Source organism: Nematolebias whitei, chromosome 15 (assembly GCF_014905685.2).
Source record: "Nematolebias whitei isolate Nwh7 chromosome 15, NemWhi1, whole genome shotgun sequence".
Classification (NCBI taxonomy): Eukaryota; Metazoa; Chordata; class Actinopteri; order Cyprinodontiformes; family Rivulidae; genus Nematolebias; species Nematolebias whitei.
This window is the reverse complement of record NC_056512.1, coordinates 20,542,491-20,561,316: the sequence shown is the minus strand read 5'-3', so window position 1 is coordinate 20,561,316 and position 18,826 is coordinate 20,542,491. Positions and strand designations below refer to the sequence as shown.

General features: G+C 40.9%; 1 protein-coding gene across 1 annotated transcript; it reads right to left on the bottom strand.

The window, feature by feature from the left end:
* Positions 1–3,462: 3,462 nt before the first annotated feature.
* Positions 3,463–15,752, bottom strand: csf2rb (colony stimulating factor 2 receptor subunit beta). The gene is made up of 14 exons (XM_037688483.1): positions 15,662–15,752; positions 13,826–13,943; positions 13,523–13,698; positions 13,282–13,436; positions 12,986–13,130; positions 12,731–12,863; positions 11,738–11,892; positions 10,174–10,301; positions 9,815–10,007; positions 9,565–9,661; positions 9,408–9,474; positions 9,252–9,331; positions 8,456–8,618; positions 3,463–3,867 (listed from the first exon to the last, which is right to left on the bottom strand). The coding sequence occupies exons 1-14, from the start codon at positions 15,750–15,752 to the stop codon at positions 3,463–3,465; spliced, it is 2,106 nt and encodes a 701-aa protein (XP_037544411.1).
* Between the last annotated feature and the right edge of the window lie 3,074 nt (positions 15,753–18,826).

Here is an 18,826-nt window from a genome sequence, read left to right as displayed (position 1 = left end):
CCCCCCCCGACTTGGCGCCTATGTGTTGGAGTTTTTCCCGGTCTTCTCTGTGCCTTTGGGTGGGGGGATAGACTCTGACTGTTGTTTGTGCCTATGCCCAAAACGGTAGTTCAGAGTATTTGGCCTCCTTGGCAGGGGTGCTGGAAGGTGCACCAGCTGGGGACTCCTTTATTCTGTTGGGGGACTTCATTGCCCATGTGAGTAACGACAGTGTGACCTGGAGGGTCGTGAATGGGAGGAACAACTTCTCTGATCAGAACTCGAGTGGCATTCTTTTATTGGCCTTCTGTGCTAGTCATAGTTTGTCCATCACAAACACCATGTTCGAACATAAGGATGTGCGTAAGTGCATTTGGCACCAGGATGCCCTAGGCTGCAGATGGATGATTGACTTTGTAGTCGTGTCATCTGATTTGTGGCCGTTTGTTTTGACACTCGAGTGAAGAGAGGAACTGAGCTGTCCACTGATCACCACCTGGTAGTGAGTTGGATCAGTTGATGGGAAAAGATGCCAGACAAACCCTGTAGACCCAAAAGTGTTGTGAGGGTTTGCTGGGAACACCTGGCAGAAGAACCCATCAGAAAGATCTTCAACTCATGCCTCTGGGAGAACTTTAACCACATCCCAGCTGGGGTGGGGAACTTTGAGTCTGAGTGGGCCGTGTTCTGTGACTCAATTGTTGAAGTGTCTGCCTTGAGCTGTGGCCGCAAGGTTGTCAGTTCTTCTTGCAGTGGCTATACTCGAAGTAGGTGGTGAACACCCTGGGTTAGTGAGGCTGTCAAGCTGAAGAAGGAGTCCTGTTGGTCCTTGTTGACTGGTGGGACTCTGGAGGCAGCTGAGGAGTACTGGAGGGCCAAGCAGTTTGCAGCCTTGGATGTTGCTGAGGCAAAAACTTGGATGTGGGAGAAGTTCAGTGAGGCCTTGTATAAAAACTCTTGGTCAGCTACGAGGGAATTCTCGCATACCATCAGGTGGCTGAGGAGGGGGAAGCAATGCTTTACCAACACTGTGTTCAGTGAAAGTGGGTTGCAGTTTACTTCAACCAGTGATGTCGTTGGGCAGTAGAAGGAATAATTCTCTAACCTTTTCAGTTCCATCGGCCATGGAGGAGTTGGGGGACTTCAGGGTTGCTCTCTCTGTAACCATGGCTGAGGTCGCCAAAGTAGTTAAAAAGCTACACGGCAGTAGGGTATGGATGAGATTGGCCCTGATTTCCTTAAGGCTCTGGATGTTGTGGGGCTGTCTTGGTTGACATGTCTTTGAAACATTGTGTGGACATTAGGGGCACTGCCACTGGATTGGTACACTGGGATGGTGGTTCTTCTCTTCAAAAAGAGGGACCAGAGGGTGTGCTCCAATTACAGGGGCATCACTCTTCTTAGCCTCCCTGTTAAGGTCTATTCAGGGGTATTGGAGTAGCAAGTCCGATGGTTGGTCGAACCTCAGATCCAGGAGGAACAATGCAGGTTTCATCCTGGCCGTGGAACAGTGGACCAGCTCTTTACCCTCACTAGGGTCCTCGAAGGGGTCATGGGAGTTTGCCCATCCAGTCTATGTGTTTTGTGGACTTGGAAAAAGCTTTTGACTGTGTTCCTTGGGGTACACTGTGGGGGGTGCTCTGTGAGTATGGGATTGGGGGCCCATTGTTGCTATACAAGTGGTGCAAGAGTTAGGTTCACATTGCCAGTAGTAAGTTTGACCACTTCAGGATGGGAGTTGGACTCCACAAGGGCTGCCTGTTGTCATTGATTCGGATCATAATTTTATGGACAAAATTTTTCGTTGCAGCCAGGGGGTGGAGGGTTTCCAGTTCAGTGGTCTCAGGATTCCATCTCTGCTCTTTGCTGATGTGGTCTTGTTGGCATCATCGTGCCGTGATTTTCAGCTCTCACTAGAGCAGTTTGCAGTCGAGTGTGAAGTGGCTGGGATGAGAATCAGCACTTTCAAATCTGAGGCCATACTTCTCAACCAGAAAAGGGTGGATTGCTCTCTTCAGGTCAAGAGTGAGGTTCTGCCTCAAGTGGAAGAGCTAAAATATCTTGAGGTTTTGTTTACGAGTGAGGGAGGAATGAAGTGTGAGATTAACAGACAGACTGGTGCAACATTTGCAGTATTGCGGACTCTGTACCGGTCTGTTGTGGTGAAGAGAGAGGTGAGCTGTAAGGCGAAGCTCTCTGTTTCCCGGTCGGTCTACGTTAGTAGCCTCACCTATGGTCACATACTCTGGGTACTGACCAAAAGAATGAGATCATGGATACAGGAGGTTGAAATGAGTTTCCTCCGCAGGGTAGCCGGACTCTCCTTTAGAGATAGGGTGAGAAGTTCAGTTATCCAGGAGTGACTCAGAGTAGAACTGCTGCTCCTCCACATCGAGAGGAGCCAGTTGAGGTGGTTTGGGCATCTGGTAAGGATGCCCCCTGGGCACCTCCTTAGGAAGGTGTTTTGAACATGTCCAACTGGGAGGAGACCCCGGGTAAGACCCAGGACATGCTGGAGAGACTATGTCTCTCGGTTGGCCTGGGAGTGCCTTGGAATCCTCCCAGAAGAGCTGGAAGAAGTGGCTGTGGAAAGAGATGTCTGGGCCTCCCTGCTCAAGTTTCTGTCTCTGAGACCCGACTTCTGAACAAGCGGAATATAATGGATGGATGGAAAAATCATTAAACACACAAAAAAATCTTTAAAAAGCATAATCTGAATTTTATACATACCATATTTTTGCAAAAATATATAACTAAAATGACTGTACACATTTTCAAATAATTTCATTTTCTTTCATGTCTGTGTTTTACATCTTCAGGGCTTATTTAAAATCTTTGATTTTATTCTGATTCCATTTGAAAGAAGGTTTCATGTGTCACACAAGTAATCATTTGCACCTAATCGGTTTCTATAGATTTATGTATTGAGAGTGACAACAACGCTTCAGTTGTGTTTTATTAATTTGAGCACATTTGGTTCAATAAATGATCAACACATTTTTTTTGTTGCTGAAAAATACTGAAAAAGCTCTTAAACAAGTTGAAATTTTGTGGATTTTCTCCTCTTGTTCTTGTAGTTTTCTCCAAATGTTTCATTACATGCACATTAAATTCCAGGTCCTTCTGGATTTGTATTAAGTATAAGTATATACTTGTATATTTATATGTTTGTGCTGTGATAGAGCACCAGCATTTTACATTTTTGATTAAGGCCAATAAAAGAAAAGCCAGAAAAAAAATATATATATATTTTGCAAAACATCCTTCAGACATAATTGCACTTTAGTTTTGTTCAATTATATTATGTAAAAAAAAACATTAAAAAAATCTAAACAGTAAAGGTTTGCCTACAATTGTAAATCACACAATTCTCTTTTTTTGCCTCCAGCAGCAAAAGCAGCTTAAAATAAAGTGGAACGCTTATTACAAAAAGATCAAATGTTGTGTCTAGCAGTTTTGAGGCCTTTATGAGCAGCTGCTTATCTAGCTGCTGCCTTGAAGGCTAGGCGGGAGGTGACAGTACCCTGAGGACTGAATGGCGCCCACCTGAGACCAGCTGGAGAACTGCTCTGAGGTGTAATCTGAAGGTTGACTGCTGACTGTGGGCTTGCCGGGGCTGGACTGGTTGTCTGACGCAATGGACCACGGTGTGGTACATGTAAAGTGTTGGTCTTGCTCAGCACTGTCACACACTTGTTGACTTGTGTTGTCACTGCGAGACGTCAAGTCCTCCGTGGACATCGACCCAGCATGGCTGGGCAGGCTCACGTAGTCTTTGCCATAAAGAGGAGACGGCACCAGAAACGACAACTGATGGACCTCTGATGGAGTTTCTTTGTCTTTGTCTTCACACTGGACATCCTCTGACACAAGCACAGGTGCTGGTACCTGTCAAATAGACACACGAGCACTCAATAACTGCCAACAGATTAAACAGCTTTCAAATATCCAATATTAGTATATTAAAACGTTGATTTTAAGCCATGTTTACACCCGCTGATGGACTGTTCTGGATGTTCTGTTCTGTGTGAAAAAAATCACATAATTTTGCTGCTGATCTGTTTCAATGTTGCTGCTGATCTGTTTCATGTTGCTGCTGATCTGTTTCAATGTTGATGTGTTCATGTGTGCTCATCTGCTCACACAGACACTCAGTTCATGTTTGTGCTGATGTTCCACGTAATGTTTTTATGCTGTTAGTGCTTAGTGTATATTTAGTTGATGTTTTTCTTAGTCAATACCTTGGATGTTATCATTGTTTTTCTTTTACATTTTATTGTTGGATGTAACTGGGACCCTGTGTACATAATTTCACCCCACCACATGTACCGCATGAGGTGCGAATGACAATAAAGAAACTCTGACTGTTCCACCTCCTGCCCTCAGGTGAGGAGAACCAGATTGTGTTAGAAAACTGGGGGAAACAAAATGAGGAAGCTGCTCTATTGTTTATTCTTTATTTGCAGCTGATATCTGCTTCTTCTCTGTATCGTATTCACAAAACAACAAACAGCACTAATTATTTATTGGATCAAATACTGTATGCCTTATCAGTTTAGCTGGCACAAGCAATCCTTCAATCTTTTGCAGTACTTTTACACGTCTATTCTCACAGCTCAATCTAAATCTAATCCAACAGCAGCTTCAAGTTCCTGTTCACATTACTGAGGATCTGTCCTGAACATTACATACAGACACGGTATAGAAAGCCTGACAAAGACACTACTTCCTAAGAAGATTAAGGAAGTTTTGTACGAACACCAGCATCCTCACTAACTTATATAGGTGCACCATTGAGAGCCTGCTGACAGGCTGCATCCCAGGATGGTATGGTAACTGCACCAGTCAGAGCACTGGTGCGACCCAAAGCACTAGGGAGTGGTGCAAACAGCAGAGGACATCACTGGTAGCTGTCTCCACACCATCCAGGACATCTACCACAGTCGATGTCTGTGTAAAGCACGCAGCATCATTAAGGACCACACCCACCCAGCACAAAGACTCTTCCATCTACTACTCTCAGGCAGACGATACAGGAGTCTGTCATCACGTATGAAAAGACTCAAAGACAGTTATTATCCACAAGCTGTCAGATTACTGATCTCTTTACAGTAATACTGAAGTACTGACAATAACATTGCACCAAGCCACATCTGTGACAACTAATATGTTTATTGCTGCTGCACTATGTGCCTGTATCATGTACTTTGTATGTCACTACCTTACCATCATAATACAACCTCACTACCTGTGCAATAACCTGTCACACAACCTGTGTAGTTTATGTTATGTGCAATATATATCATGTGCATTTAAGCTAATATTACTACCTGTGAAATATTTATTTATATTAATTCATCCTACTTGCCCTGTTATATTCTACCATGTTGCTGTTTACTATATTTCTTTTTCACGTTTTGTTACTTTATTTTGTACTTTTATTGCATACTTTACAATTTCTTGTTTATTTTGCTGATTTTTTTTTAAGCGTGTTGAAACTGTTCTTCTCATCCTGAACATTTCATTGCATTGTTGACCTTGTGTTAACCTGCATGTGACAAATAAACAATAATCTAAAACATGAATTAATCAGCTGGAGATTTTTAACAACTGAAGAAGCACAGACGCTTTACTTAATACAGCATAAACAGAGAATAGATCCTTTTGGACCAGTCAGTGCACTCTACTTTCTCCTTTAAAATAGTTTATATTTCTGCTTGTTAGCATCTGGATGTGAAGCACCCTCTGCTGAAATTTTTGAAAATCATGAGATTTGTCTGTTTTGAATAATGAAAAGTAACACCAGGATTTGTTTTTTTACCACCAGCTGTCAGGAGACAATAAAGGTAACATCTCATTGAGCTGCGACTGCTGGTGAATAGCTGGTAAACAACATTCATGAGGGAGTCTTCATAATGTCACCAGACCTCTGTGGGAGTTTTAATTTCCATGCTTGAGTAACGGAGGTGTCCAAGCCTGTTGCTTGAGTTGTAGTGGGTTTCTTAAACTCGTCTCAGAAATCCCCACTAAAGCTGTATTTGCAATTAGTCTCTGACAGCTGCAGCCCAGTGAGAAACAACCTTAAATTTTTATGCAAATCGTATGTTGCAAACAGAGAGAATCAGATCTAACAAAGTTAAGTCAGGTCCTCTGGACAGATAAAACAAGCAAGCAAACAAACAAACAAACAAACAACAACTTGTTGAGACGTTTCATCTTTGGTCCAAAAGACTTCGTCATTGAGAATTTGATGCTTTTTGCCAAATCATTTATATACAGAAACACGGGGGAGACTTCCTCTAAATGCACACATTTGAGCTCATTTAAATGTGGGCAAGATGTCAGAGGGCTTTAAGTGTTAGACAGAGGTGAGGAACCTGAAATGACACTCACAACAACACACAAACTGCTGATGGATCAGGCCTCAGTGTACACGTTTGAGTCTTTTATTGTGAAAGACTGAAGGAATCTCTATGAGTTTTGCTGCTGCAGGGAGTGCCTCATGTGAACCGTCACAATAAATAGTAAAAAAACAAAAAAACATAACCAATTCAGTTAAATTCTGGACCACAATGGGGTTCTCCTCAGGCTTAAGCCAGGCTCTTACTTTGCTGCACTAAACTGTGACCGCTATCGTTTGAGTTATTGATGCATTTAAACCCAAATGACGCTGGCAATTTGTGAGAATTTTGTGCAATCTTTGCAAACTTGTTAAGCAGTAACGTCTCCAGAATTTTATTTAATTGGGTGGCTTTGTGAGAGCCCCTGAAAATCTTGGGGTGTTATAAAACAATTTCTATTATTTTATTGTTGTAAAACAGCAGTTTGAACATTTTGATATTATCTGAGTTAAGGAATGTTTGACGTACCTCAGTTTATTATTTTACAGGTAATATTATTGATCATTATTGCAAAAAAACAAAAAATATATATTGCTTGCCAATTTTTTATGGGTGGCCATTGCCCCCCTTTGGTGGCACCCCTGTTTACAAGTACAACTAGAAAGTTCCTGGCAAAACTTTGGTGGAGACTGCCACTTTGCAGCCATTTGAAATGTTTGATTTGACAGTACTGTGTGTTGGGGTTCACTCTTAATAATACACCACATTTCAGCTCAATATGGCAAAAAAGTATTTTTTAAGCTATGGTGGCCATCTTGGATTTTTTATTTGAATTCCCTACATGACAGATATAACATTCTCATAAAAACCACACTAGATTACACACTCTAAAAAAAAAAAAAAAAAAAAAAAAAAAAAAAAGCTGAGTTAAAGCCATTTAAATTTAGCTTTGGTGGCCATCTTGGATTTTTTTTATTTGTATTCAGTATGTATTGCTCTCAGATATTTTAGCTTAATATCTTTAAATGGCGGATTCATAGTATTTTTCCATTTTGATGAGCATCTTGAATATCTGATTTACAATCAGAGTCTATTAGTGATTGTTCTCAACTACATATATAACAAATTTCAGCTAAATAGTTCTAAAAATGGCTGAGTTTGAAATGAGCTTTGATGGCTATGTGAAATCTTTAGATTTAAATTCAGAATATGTTGTGCATTGCTGTCAGGTACCACCACACCAAATTTCAGCTCATTATTTTAAAATAGCTGAGTTATCATATTTTTTCCCTTTTATACAAGGCAGCCATCTTGGATTTTTGATTTGCCTTTGGAGTGTAACAACTCACTCTCAGCTACAACCATATCAAATTTCAGCTCAATACCTCAAAGGATGGTTGAATTATAGTCAATTTTGTGTTTTCTGAGGAAGCTGTGGCAGCCATCTTGATCTAACATGTCTCCAAAAGTTAATCAGTGTTTTGTTCAGCGACCTCGTCATTCTAGGTCATGTGACCTCACGGTGGCCGTTTAGAGGCTGTGAAGAGTTCTGTCAGTGTTTTTCAATGGGAAAAACGGCGTCTTTGTTTGATTATTACATCACCATGGTAACTCAAAATGGCAATGAAAGTGACATCACACATCACGGCACCGAGCCGGTTGTTCTGATATGAACTTTGCGGGGTACACACTGCGGTTCGAGCTGCATTAAAGTTGATAGAAGAGCACGAATAAGTGGCTTCCTTTCTAGGCAGTGAGACCTTGACTGAAAGTATTTTCTTGCAACAATCTCACAACTTTTGTCACTAATTACTTCACACAATCAACCTTATTTAGTCTTGAAACACATTATTCATTTTTTTTTGCAACATTTTAACCGTATTTATGAATTTTTTTAAATACTTATTAAGATTTTAATCTTAAAACTTGGAAATTTTGAGTATTTCTAATACACACATGTAGCTTTAATATATCTTCCACCGCTGTTGATGGGTTTTTTAATGGACTCCACAGCAGCGGCTCAATCAAGTACAAAATATTCACTCTACAGCTGAAACAGATGAACGTGCTTGCTTTTCTTTTAAGGGCCTAAATAAGTGACAAATGACCCTTGAAGGTGTTTGTGCGCGACTGACCTGACAGAAAATGTACGGCCCGCTAAAGCTCATTGACAACGTGTCACAACTGTTGACCTTCTCCACCGGAGAGGGCAGGTTTTCATGGCTCCAGCCTCCGCCATCCTGATCCGCACATTTGGTTTCAGTGTGTTTGGATGGCCACAGTAAAGCTTCTGAGGAGCTGCAGGAGACGGTAAAAGACAAAAATCTCCTTGTAAATAATTATTTAACTTATTATTATTATTATTATTTTGTCAAGGATTGAGGACACTTGGTTACAAGTGCTTTTTCTGTTTGAGACACATAATTAAAAAAAAAAACCCTGAAGATTTCAAGTTCAACTTCAAGTTTACTGTCATACGCATCACATGTGGTACATGAGGTGGAACAAAATGATGTACTCAAGATCCCAGTCACATCCAACAATAGCAAAAATATAAAGGATAAAAAGAAACAACAAGGATCTAAGATATACACTAAGACATAAAACGCCAAACGGTACGCTACAAGGTCTAAGGTATACGCTAAACACTAATAATGTAAAATAATATGGAGTATCAACAGCAAGTCTGTGGTGAGCAGATGGGTATGAATGAATACAGCAGCATGAGATGATCAGCAGCACAGATAAGTCACTTATCACTAATTAAAGTGGTATTACTGTACAGTGATCCCACCCCCACCCCTTTACTCTGGTTAGGGATTTATGAGTCAGGGTAGAAGCTGTTCCTGGTTCTACACTTGATGCTCCTCAATGGTTTTGTCTCTGACAGGAAAATGTTGAAGAGTGTGAGTGAGGTTTGCAACACATTACCATGTTGATATGCTGTCGAGGTGCTGCACTTTGCAAAAGGTGGTCTTCTCGCACTCCATGGGGGTCAGAGAGGGGGCCGACTGGAAAACACCACAGGATGTAACCATGATGCCCGTTCAGCTGAAGTAGAGTCAGAAGCAGCGCAGCGGGTCTCACCTTGATCTTAGACAGCAGCTTGCTTTTACCCGGAGACGGAACAGAATTCTCCCACTTTGTCACTTTCCTAAAATACATACAGATATTTTATTTAAAAATATTTCAATGAAAGGTATTGATTTAATTTGCAAATGCTGTGGCTATAATGAAACAGTGCCTCTGACAAGCTGGGATGGTGTTGTACAGAACCAGAAATAGTGCAGTTGATACAACACCGCTGAAGAAATAGATCAGGTAGGAGAGCAACCAGGGCGCTGTCAGGAGACAAAAAAAAACAACAAACGACTTTAACAGGAAGTGATGTCATTATGTGTTCATGTCAGCAGGATTTTTAGATGCTTTTTGGGGCTTTTATGAGAAAACAAAGCAGCGAACAGCAGGAAGTAGTCCCCACACTGTGAGTGTACTGTAAACACCTTCATTAGAGGTCCAGTCCTCGGGATCGGTCCATTCCGAGGGGATTCCTTCGTAGAGGGAGCCTTGTCCCAGGACGACCAGCGACCTGACTTTGACCTGGTAGTCCTGGAGAGGGGTGAGGGATGTACCCAGGATGGTCACAGACCTGGACTTCCCTGAAATGTTCAGCAGAACTGAAGATCTCTGAAAACCACAGAAACCCGACATTGTTTCCAAGCAGAAGAACTGGTTTTGTATGAATGTGACTTGTAGGAACTTCATTTTTAACACTACAGAGTGTTTATGATGAACATAAAGGAGCCTGGATGGTGCTCTCCAGCTTAACAGGAAACAAATGATGCTTTCTTGCCTGATCCACTTTCCTGTAATAACAGAGCTGATAAAACAGTTTGAGTTCTGTAGCTGGTTCCGTCCACACCACCAACCAGTCCTCGTCTTTCCTCCTCACCGTTACCTTCTGAGGAGGGTCAGGGCGAACTGTGGAACAAGAAACTGGTTTTCAGCAATGCAATTTAATAGGAATGCACGATATTATCGGCATGGTATTGGTATCGGCCGATATTAGCGATAAAATTAAATATCAGACATCGTCCATTCCTTCGAAATAACTCACAGATATAAAAGGATTCTGTTTTAAGATAATTTTTAATTTTAGAAACTGTCAAGTATATCTATTAATGCACTACTACTTATGCATTTTTCACTTTGTCGCTTGTGAACAAGTTGAGTTTAGATTTGTGAAAACTTACAAATTTGCACAATTCGAGTGTTGTCATTGTGTTAGAGAGTAAATGTCATGAATAAATTTGATATTAAACATAATCCAAGTTGAAGTGTTGCATGATTTTCATCCCCTTTTTGGCATCTGCGTTTGGTAGCAGGCCAAACTGACAAAGACCATGAAGAATAATGTAGTATTTTAATTCCACAGCAGAGAAAGATATGTAGTCTCTGTAAGTAGGTCTAGGGGGAAAAAATATTGGTATTGATATTGGTAATCAGCCAAATATGTTTTATCAGATCGGTATGTCGGATATCGGCCAAAAATCCAATATTGTGCATCCCTACAATTTAATTTTTTTTAATGTTTTTTTTTTGGTACATGATTTGAGTTTTATTTTCATTGGTACTTCAGGCTACGTTCTAAATTATGCAGACAAATCAAAAAGTTTTTAATCAGTTTATTTCGACTGGATAGCCGAGCTAACGGCTAGCTTGAGCAGGGCTAAGAATAAAGTGAATTATTCTAATATTAAAACAACTTCAATTTCAGAAATTTTATAGCAGGTTGATGTAACATTATTTTGTAGAGCAGACATGGCCTTCATCTAGCTTCGTCGACCAATCACGTCTTGTCATGTGTCTGTCTGTCTGTCTATGGGAAGCTGTGGCGAAGCGGTTAGAGCAGTCGTCCTCCAAAGGGAGAGTTGGGGGTTCGATCCCACCAGCAGTCACACGCTGAAGTGTCCCATGGGCAAGGCACTGAACCCTTCATTGCCTCCGATGTGTGTCCCATCAGTGTATGAATGTGATAAAGCATGGATTAATATTTGTATATATTCAGAAGAGTGCTGTATGAATGGGTAAATGAGGCGCAGATTGTAGTGTAAAGCACTTTGAGTATCTTGATAAGATAAAAAGGTGCTATTTTAAGTAGTCCATTTATCTATCTATCTTTTTTTCTAGAGTTCAGAATATGAAGATGCCTGAATGTCATTATATTCTTATGCAATGTCACCATTTTCACACTAGGTGGAGCTATTTAACCACACAGCATGCACCAAAGTTAACAACTATTTGTCTGCCACAGCTTCCTGTGGTTTTATGACCCTCCCTTGTGGGTTTTTAACATAGCTCGATTAATTTTTGCCTCAGAGGCCCCCCTCGCTTCAGGCAATAAAGCTTTGACTCACTGTGTTGGTGGACTTTAAAGGTCTTGACACTGTGCACTGGATGGAGGCTCAGCTGCAGATGTTCGGGGTCTGCGACAGTCAGCGAGCAGCTGAATCTCACTGCTGTCCCTCTGGAGTCAGAACTCACAGTGGGGTTCACACAGCATCTCTCAGACCTGAAAGGATGGATGGTGGACTCAGTGAAGGGATTAATTTTTCAGGGTGAAACCCAAACCGTTGTCGGCGTTAGGCCTGTCGCAATAAACAATAAATCAATTAATCGCCTGATAAATAGAAATTATCTACCTCATTTTCATTTATCGGCTTTATCGTTTCTTGTTTCTCTCTTTCTACTGAAGACACTGGATGACAAAACGCTCAATTCCGGTTCTCTTCACCAACCCCTCCCTTTCTCTTTAAAATCTGTTTGAACCGTCCAAAATCACGTTTTTGGATCGTTAAAAGTAGCTAAGCTGAGAAGCTAAGCTACAAGCTAAGCTAGCAGGCTGACCTTGGGAAAAAAAATCCCTATCTTGTCAAAGCTCCAAAACTCACGGTTGAAACCTGTTCCTTCGTTTAAAAAGTTGTTTTTCTCTGTACAAAGATGCTGAGAATTTGTTTACTGATTTTTTTTATTAAAAGCTTTGTGTGAAAAATGCTATGCTGAGGAGCTCAAACCACACTGAGCGTCCGCCATTTTGAGAACCGAAAAACAGGAATGAGAGACAGCCCATGTCACGTCAAGTGGCCTCCCTCCCATTTTTCTTAAATATACACGCTGCTCGCTGCCTCACTATCCATCCTTCAGTTCAAACAGTCTTTTACTGCCATCCAGTTGTCCAAAAAAGGTACTACACACAAAATTAACCAGCATAACTTCTTAAATTTCACAATAATTACTAATTATTGTCAAATTTCAAACAATATTATTTATCGCAATAACTTCTGAGACAATTAATCGCCCAGCAAAATTTGTTATCGTGACGGGCCTAGTCAGCGTTACTCTCAACCTACTGTGCTGTCTGGTTGGGCCGGCAGCTCAGCTGGTAGGTAATAAGGTGAGCCAGCTCTGCGCTCACCTCCCAGCTGCACATCACAGACGTTTCTCCGTCCAGAACACAGTGTAAAGGAGGAACCTGGACAAAATCTGATGACAGCAGGGAAGACAATGTGATCAACGGCTGCAGAAATATGACCGACAGTTTAAAATGTGATAAAAGAAGGCAGGAAGGTTATATTTTCAATCTGGATAGTTTTATTTTGACGGACCATCTTTAGTCTGCCACGTCACCACCGGGCTCCATTTGCTCCAATGACCCAAACTGGCCCGAGTTCTGACCCTGGCTTCATATCTGTGGCCTGAAAGCAACTTTTGCCTCTCAAGTTTCACACTGGTGATTGTGACATTCTCAGACTGCAGAGAGAGAAAAAATGGGGAAGCATGTTGTGTCCTTTCTGACCAAAGCAAAACATTTGAGCCTGAGCGTGTCTTTTAACGAGTCTTTCACCATTTCAATAGAAATTAATGTCATGAACGTATCAGAGGGAGCATGTTTGAGGCTTACAGTCCAGTCGTCACCAGTCTGGATCCTGTAGCTGAGCTGATATGTCAGGTTTTGGTTCAGGGAGGAGGAGGGAGGATATGGGCTGGCCCACTGCACTCTTCGACCTCCATCATCGTCCTCAGATGATGACAGATTCCAAGGTGGGTGAGCTCGCACTGTTTCACAAGAACAAGAGCGTTAAACAGGTTAAATTTATACCAAAGAGCTCCACACGGCTGAACTCGCTGATATTTAAACTCACAGCTCAGAACGAGATCCTCAAACTTGTGCTGGGCAGACGAGCAAAGGGACTTTGTGTCATCGCTGAGAAAGCAGACCGTGTGAGTGATGCCGATAGAAAACAGAGGAGTGTCATATCTGCAGTGGGCAGATCCATCCTCTTCTGAATGAGCAGTGTTGAAAGGAACACACAAGTCACTGTGACGACACAAACACAGAGCTGTCAGGAGGAAAACCGTCTCCATATTTACTTTGTACATCAATCCTCCTCACTGCCTTTTGCAAATACCCTCTTTTGGCCTCATCTTCCTCCTTTCTGTTTTACCTGCCCAAATTCGTCCTGACCCACACCTGCAGAGTTGAGTTTCTCTGTGGCGTCCACTTGCAGTGCACATGGGACCTGTAGTTGTTGTAGCATTGTAAGGATTCCAGCAAAGAAGACGCTGTGTGGACAGAGAAAGAGATTCAGGTTATTAATCAACTACGTTCAGTGTTTAATGGAAGCCACCTCAATTAAAACACAACAAAACTGTGTTAAATTACAACAAGGGGTAATTATTCAAAATAAAACCCTTTTCACATTATAATTAATCCTTCCATCTTCTTACACCATATTGTTAGATAGCAAAAATGTTTTCATGCAGATATATTTATCTCCTGTTAACATTTTACATGTTGTTATATTTATATTCTAATAATGCAGTAGTTGTCTGTTTTATTTTATTTTATTTTTTGGACTTTCTTTAAAGAAAGTAAACTGTCCCACAAAATATTAACAATGCGTGAAATACTCAACTATTCACTATGTGAACTAAGATATTCAACTTCTGATTAATTTGAGTAAAATAAAGTCATTTTTAAGGTCTGGCTAATAAAAATACTCATTTTAAGGTACAACACCCACCATTATAGTACAAGTGCTCTTAAGGGGTAATCACTATTCGGACCCCACAAGTTTAAAATAAATACACTTAAACAAACAAACCCATCAAGGAAGCACGGGAGCACACAGTCCATGATGACCAAAGGCTGATGACATCAGGCCAGGGATCGAACACAGACAGGAGTGTGGCACTCTGTGCGCTCTTCCTCTCTTTACTCATTTAAAACAAATCATAAATCTCCCACCTCCTTGTCGAAGCCCTCACTCTGTCTCAGAATCAGTTTTTTTTTAAATTCATCTCCACCTCTTCTGTCTGAGAAGGTTCTGATTCTGCGGCTCTGTCCATTTCTGTGTCTGTGGTTCCATCCTCCCCCTCAAACAAAAGCTGCAGCTTTACATTAAAAAATTCTCTCATTGTTTTGACTTAAAGACAATAAAACTATTAAAACTTAACACTAAACACACTACACCCTAACTTCATTTAATATCACAAATCTCATCACTCCCTCTCTCGCTGTGTCTCTATTGTCGCCGAACTCCCTTAGATTTCCGTGTCTGTTTCGTCTTCCTTCTGTAGATATTTTTGGCACTTCACAAACTTTGGGCCTCAGTCAGAAAGGAGGTATGGGGTTGTTTGTTTATTTGTTTGTTTGGTGGCGGTGAGAACGAATGGGGGATGGGGAGGATTTCTCTATGAGACTGCTAGTTTTGCAGCTGCCTCCATCCTTGTGCAATAGAAATCTGGAGGTCTCACATGATCCCTGGCATGACGTCACACGCCCATATATGGAAGTGAAGCACATGTTGTTTCTGAAACCACAGCTTAACAGCGTGAAATCATCATAAAAACTAAAAAATGTATACCAGTTACTTTTCAATGTTTGTCACAAAACATTGTTTTTTTTTCTCAATAATATTTTGCTGGATATGAAAATATGGTGGGTGTTAGACTTTAAGGAATTTTGTACTTTGCCAAGGACAACCAGTGCATTTTTTTTTAACATCAGCTTTTAGAATATACCAAGAATCAGCTTTATTATCATTGCACAGTTAAGCACAGCGAAATTACGATCTGTACAGCTGTCTGAAAGATGGATGGAAGTGTACAGGGGCTGCAGCTTCTAAGAAGCGCTGCCCTTATTGCTTAGATAAGAGAAAAGGAAGAAAAATATAAGGAGAGAGGTATTAAAAAAAAGATTTATCACACCGTGTCCTTGACAAGACACGGCTTGAGGCATCAAAAACATCTACCACAGCAAAGCAACATAGACATAATACATATGCGTGTGGAGTGAGTTGGTGGTGGGGGTCCCAGCACGACTGCCAGGTGAACGACGCAGCCCTTGGTGCCTTCGCATCGCCTTCGCATCGCCTAGGTTGCTGCACCAGGGGAGGTGAGGGAGGCCAGTGGAGGCATTGAGTTTGAGGGAAGGTCATAGCACAGCACAGTCTAGACCCCCCCCCCCCCCCCCCCAGCCATAGTCCTGATAAGAGGTGTTTGTTTATCAGCCAGCTTGGTTGAGTTCTGTCACAGGTCCACGACCTTGGGGAAGGGAGGGGGTGGGGAGAGGGATAGAGCGTCTTTGTTTCCATAACATACAAGGAAGAATTAAGATAGTCCGCCTTCTAAGACTAAGTTCAGAGTCAGATATCAACAGTGTTTTGGGTCAGGCTGAACTCGTAAGTTTCCATGTCTGCCTTAACAGTCTCGCTAGTACATTCTCTCATGGCGACTCCAAACAGCCGGATTTGATTACTTACGCCAAGTTGAGCTTACAACTTTGACAAGATTTATTCCTTCCAACCGTTCGTGGCCACGGTCAGAAAGTTCCACAGTTCTGATAAGGATCAGATGCTCAGCTTGATACAGCACCACATGTGGGAGTGGTGGCGCAGAGGTTAGAGAGGTGGGCTTGTGATCCGAAGATCGCCGGTTCACGCCCCGGCCCCGACAACATCAAAATTGTGGGTGGGGTAGGTGAAACACCCACATTTGCCCCCACCCTCATTCGCCCCACTCTGGGCCCATGAGCAAGGCCCTTAACCCCCACCATGTGCTCCCTAAACAGGTCTCTCTTGCAAATGAGTTCTCGTGGCTCAATGAGACTACCTGGATAAATAAAGGCTAAATGAAAAAAAAAAAAAAATACAGCACCACATATAGTGCACACATAGTCCGAGTGCTGCCAAGCTCAGCACATTCTCCACATTCCATGCAGCTTAAACAGCTGCTGATGTTTCCAAATTTGTCGACAATCCAGATTTCCACCAACTCCAAACAGTAAAATTCAGTTATCACAGATCCAATTATGTTTCAAGGTAAGAGGGAATGCAATGGCAAACATACTTGATGGAGGTTGTTATATTTGAAAATAACAATTTATGGACTTTTGTGTACCTTAAAGTACTTGAAAACTAGAAAAAACAATATTGACAGAATCAAGGCAAAACCAGCAATTTGTACATTTCACCGTATATTGAATTATATTTATTATGGTTACGTCATAATATGGTTCCCAATATAAGGAAATTTAGCACAACCATATTGACAAAACCTTGTTTATGTTAATAAAGTCCACTGTAATATTAAAATCTGTATATATTTATGACACACACATGAAACTGACACTTTAAAGATGTGAACACTGTGAGATTTTGAAGAAAAACAAAGTTAGACAGAAGAACACCCTTGCTAAAATCTTGGACATACAAATGTTGATGTTGATATTGTTTGACTCCAAGAACTAAAGCAGCAGAAACCGTGAGTCACACCAAGAGACACTCTAACAGGCTGCGCACACTTCCGCAGCAACCACCTTCTCCCACAACACGCTCTGACAGTAACGTGAGCTCTAAAACAAACGAAGTGAGAATGGAGGTGATGGCTGGACATGGGCACAGGCGACCCCCATCACCCAAAATGGAAGAAGCGGGTAAAAGATAATGGATGGATGGATGAAGTTTACCAGTCATATGCCATACAGTATTCTTTTTACGAATTTATTTTAAAGTTTAGATAAAATCTTTGCATTACAATAATGTGATAACGTCATAATAACTGTTTTCAAACGTGACATTTTTCCTGATGCACTGCAAAATTAAACAATGTGTGTAAAATGTAAATTTATTCCATAAAACAAGCTACTAGAAAAACCAGTTTAAGGTTTGCATGATATTGTTAGCATATAAGAATTTCCAGAAAAAAAAAAAAAAATCTATTTGATTTTGTTCATGAACAAACACCAGATTTAAAAGCCCCTTTGGAACAAAATGGATGTGAAACCTGATCACAAGTTTGTGAGACATGCAAAAATACCTCTTCTGCTTCTGACTGTTTAATGTCTTCGAATTAAAGATTTGACGTTTATGTTTAAAATACAATAAAGGAATAAAAAGGAGCAGAACTTTAATATTTATTGTAAATGACCTCAACGTTTAAAATAAATTGATCAAATGCATTCATTCAGTTTCATACTCACTGTTGTGTGAGCTGCTGCTTTCCTGAAAGCCACAGTGATCCGGACCAGAAGAAAGAGCCACGACAGGGAGAACCGACCAAAGGACGAACCCAAAGACCACCATCCTTCCTGCTGCACAGATCAGATCCTCTGAGCTTATCTTCACATGGTCCAGACGTCTGGAGGTCAGAGACCAGGATGGTGGTTTTCACAGAGACAAAGGGACCAACAGACAGGAGGAGAGAAACAGAGTTAGTTCATTTACTAGAAATTGTGAAGAAATGAGTCATAACCACATCACCAGCGCTCTTCCTCTTTGGGTGCGTTCTTCATGTGGGATGTAACCACACCCACGCCTACATCTCATCTCTCCGTTTCATATGAGAGAGATTTAAAAATAAATCACTCTGGGGAGTTCACACATCAAAATGAAAATACAGTAAACCAGATGAGGTGTTGTGGCAGATGTTTAGTGTGTTTAGGATCAGATATCACTGAATGATTTCATATTAAACACCACAGGAAACATAAAGACGCTTCAACATAAAGCCAGAGCTGATAACATCTTAATGAATATAGACCAACTGGAGAATTTCATCTTGTACCAAAATGCTGTCAAAGAATAAAAGTTTAAAATGTATGTACCAAATAATAGCAAATACCAAAATAGCAAAACTAAAAAATTATATTGTCGTCTTAGATTTACAGCAAAAGTCTAGCATTCTCAGCACTTTACCATGAACTCCACAAATGTCGTTTTTGACACACTGCAAACATAAACATTCACATTTTCTTCTAGTAAACTTTTTTTTTCTCCAAAAGTGTATCATAGCACCACTTACACAATGAAAAACAAAGAGGAACTAAACACTTTTCATAGCATATTTATGATAAAAAAAAATAAAAAATAAAAAAAAATATATATATATGTGTGTGTGTATGTATATATATATGGATATATATATACATACATACATATATACAT

Bases quoted from the DNA above. Each gene is read 5' to 3' on its own strand.
- csf2rb (XM_037688483.1), bottom strand. From the start codon at position 15,752: ATGCGAAGGCGATGCGAAGGCACCAAGGGCTGCGTCGTTCACCTGGCA. The intron at 13,699-13,825 runs GTAAAACAGAAA...GTGTCGTCACAG, and splicing joins GTCAGGACGAATTTGGGCAG to TGACTTGTGTGTTCCTTTCA. The intron at 9,475-9,564 runs GCACTGTTTCAT...TATGTATTTTAG, and splicing joins ACCATCCCAGCTTGTCAGAG to GAAAGTGACAAAGTGGGAGA.